The 2,787-nt window shown below is 33.0% G+C and overlaps 1 protein-coding gene across 1 annotated transcript in view; it reads left to right on the forward strand.

The window, feature by feature from the left end:
• Window positions 1-2,787, forward strand: part of LOC103582406 (putative N-acetylated-alpha-linked acidic dipeptidase) — a gene marked incomplete at its 5' end in the record, with an annotated part of 12,181 nt that overhangs the window by 3,208 nt on the left and 6,186 nt on the right. The window contains 2 exons of the mRNA XM_008564009.1: window positions 527-609; window positions 2,375-2,438. Of these exons, the coding sequence (XP_008562231.1) occupies window positions 527-609; window positions 2,375-2,438 (147 nt within the window). The remainder of the gene's footprint in view (window positions 1-526; window positions 610-2,374; window positions 2,439-2,787) is intronic.

Below are 2,787 nucleotides of genomic sequence, written 5' to 3' on the forward strand. Positions count from 1 at the left end.
CAGCAGCAGCAGACATTCTATTTTAACTGAGTCCCGTTGTCTGATTCTGGCAGAGAATGGAGTGAAATCACTCAACCAGCTGAGCTTGAACAATTAATTGTTCCTGTGATATCAGAACAATAGGGAAGAGTTCTCAAAGATTTTCTGTTATATCTGCTCTCAGAACACTGACTGCATCTAGCACTTTTTTCTTTCATTCTAGGCAGCTGTAGACCCCAATGGCTTCCTGTTCATAGCCAATCATACACCTATTAGAATATTTTATGACCTTGCAGGAGCTTTACTATGTCTATATATTTTTTCACTTTGCAATACAATTGTGCTATTTATATTGCCAAATCAGCTTTGAATAAACAAAAGGAAATTATATAAGTAAAGATTCTCACCACAATTTTCTCTTTCCAAACAACCAGTGAAGGCTTTGTTTTTGTTCTGGTTTTTTTTTTTTTTTTCCCAATTTGGGCTTAGTAATGTCTGGGGTTTATGATTAATTTTTTCAGCATTTACTTGTATGCACATATTTTAGGATGGAGGCCTAGAAGAACAATTTTGTTTGCAAGCTGGGATGCAGAAGAATTTGGTCTTCTTGGTTCTACTGAGTGGGCAGAGGTTAGTTGATAATTTGCTATAATATAAATTTTCATAATAAAAGTTAGGGCTTAATTGTTAAGCGTGTAAGAATAACAAGTGAATCCAGTGAGAAAATATTCAAAGTTTTTGCCAAAAAACCTGAAGCGATATAACCTCATTCAAAAATCAGCAATAAAAATCCCTTTGTCACCAAAGAAGTAAGTTTTCTTTGAGCTTTTTAGAGGCACTTAGTGTCAATTGTTAAAATTAATTTATCTTTATTTCCCAGAAGCGTGGTAGTAAATAAGTAGGTATACTAGTCAGCATACTCCAAACATGTTTGATTTCTATCATGATTCTATTATTCTTTCCAAAATAGCTTCTAAAGCTAACCTCATTTAAAGGCCCCTTGAACTTGTACAATAGGCATACTTTTCAAATTTATCTTCCTTATATCATAATGACCTGCTCCATATTAAATAATGTTAAAAGTGAGGCAGAAGGTCCCATCACATAATATCTACTAGGTTCCTTGAAAAGTGATTTTACCTTCATGTATTTTTGGCTTTGTGTAATAGAAGCTTTAGCTGTAAATACATGCAAGGTTAATATTTATTCCATTTACTTCCAGTCATGCTGCAAATATTTATTTGGCTCCTGCTATACTCCACGTATTATGTGAAACCCTGTAAACTTCAATTTTGTTTGGGAAAAAAAACAAAAACAAAAACAAAAAAACAGTGCTCCTGTAGACCTGTTTGAAGCTTTTACAAGAAAGATTTATGCTGATGTTAGAAAGAGACTAGATATTTTGAGGCTTCGATTTGTATCTTTCAAATTATTTTTATCACTTAGACTTGATAAAATATATTTTTTGTATTTTCTATCATACACTCAAAATGCCTAGGAAGTTGCATGTTTCGGAGACTCAGAATCCACATTGATATCTCAAAAAAACTATTACACTTTTTGTCAGTTTTTTAAAAATGTGCAATTATCAATCTTTACNAAAAAAACAAAAACAAAAACAAAAAAACAGTGCTCCTGTAGACCTGTTTGAAGCTTTTACAAGAAAGATTTATGCTGATGTTAGAAAGAGACTAGATATTTTGAGGCTTCGATTTGTATCTTTCAAATTATTTTTATCACTTAGACTTGATAAAATATATTTTTTGTATTTTCTATCATACACTCAAAATGCCTAGGAAGTTGCATGTTTCGGAGACTCAGAATCCACATTGATATCTCAAAAAAACTATTACACTTTTTGTCAGTTTTTTAAAAATGTGCAATTATCAATCTTTACCAGTAGGTGGTGGCATCCCATAGGAGAACTTGACATCATGTTCCAGGCTTCAGACATTTTTCGAACTGTAAATTTGAAATAGCTCATTCCCCGTGAATCAGGCAAGAGTTTTTGCTTAAATAGTAAGATGTTCATGGGAAGATTTTCACTGAAAAGTCTCTTAGGTCATTCATGTTTGCTAAGAGAATTTTTTGAAGGATAAACAACAATATGGATAAGAAATTAACTCCTTTTCCATTTATCATAAGTGTAGGAACAGTTTCACCTTAAATGCTAGCCTTAAAAAAGTTTTTCTTGTTGTTTCTTAACAATAATCTTTATTGAAATTCTTTCAAACTAACTCTCTTTTGAGAATCTTACATGTCAAATTTGTGCTTCACATGGACCAGCCTCAATCAGAAATCTGCATACAGTAAATGTGGATGTGCATGGAGGTGTGGGGGGTCAGAGGGTGGGTTACAAACTATATGTTTCTAATTCTCTATCTTTTTATTATAGGAGAATTCCAGACTCCTTCAAGAGCGTGGTGTGGCCTATATTAATGCTGATTCATCTATAGAAGGTGAACATAATTTGTCTCATAAAAAAGATGTGATCATGCTATGATAAGCAGTTTAGTTCATACATTATGCACTAACACAGGAGGCATTCTATTAATGTATGGTTAGGGAATCTTCTGCTGGTTTGTCAGGTTGCTACCCCTGATTCACAGCAGTGTGGCAGCCCTAGTTGAAAGATTCTTTAAAATTTTTATGTGCTTTGCCCTATGGGGTGTTAATTCAGTACAAGAGCATTTTTTGATTTGCTCCATCTGACAGATTACCTTTTATATGGCAGGAATTTATTAACTATCTGTTGAATAAGTAAGTCATGGATCTAAATAATTTTATGATTTAGAATGGGGTAGAAAA

The sequence above is a fragment of the Galeopterus variegatus genome, unplaced genomic scaffold (assembly GCF_000696425.1).
Source record: "Galeopterus variegatus unplaced genomic scaffold, G_variegatus-3.0.2 Scaffold16112, whole genome shotgun sequence".
Taxonomy (NCBI): domain Eukaryota; kingdom Metazoa; phylum Chordata; class Mammalia; order Dermoptera; family Cynocephalidae; genus Galeopterus; species Galeopterus variegatus.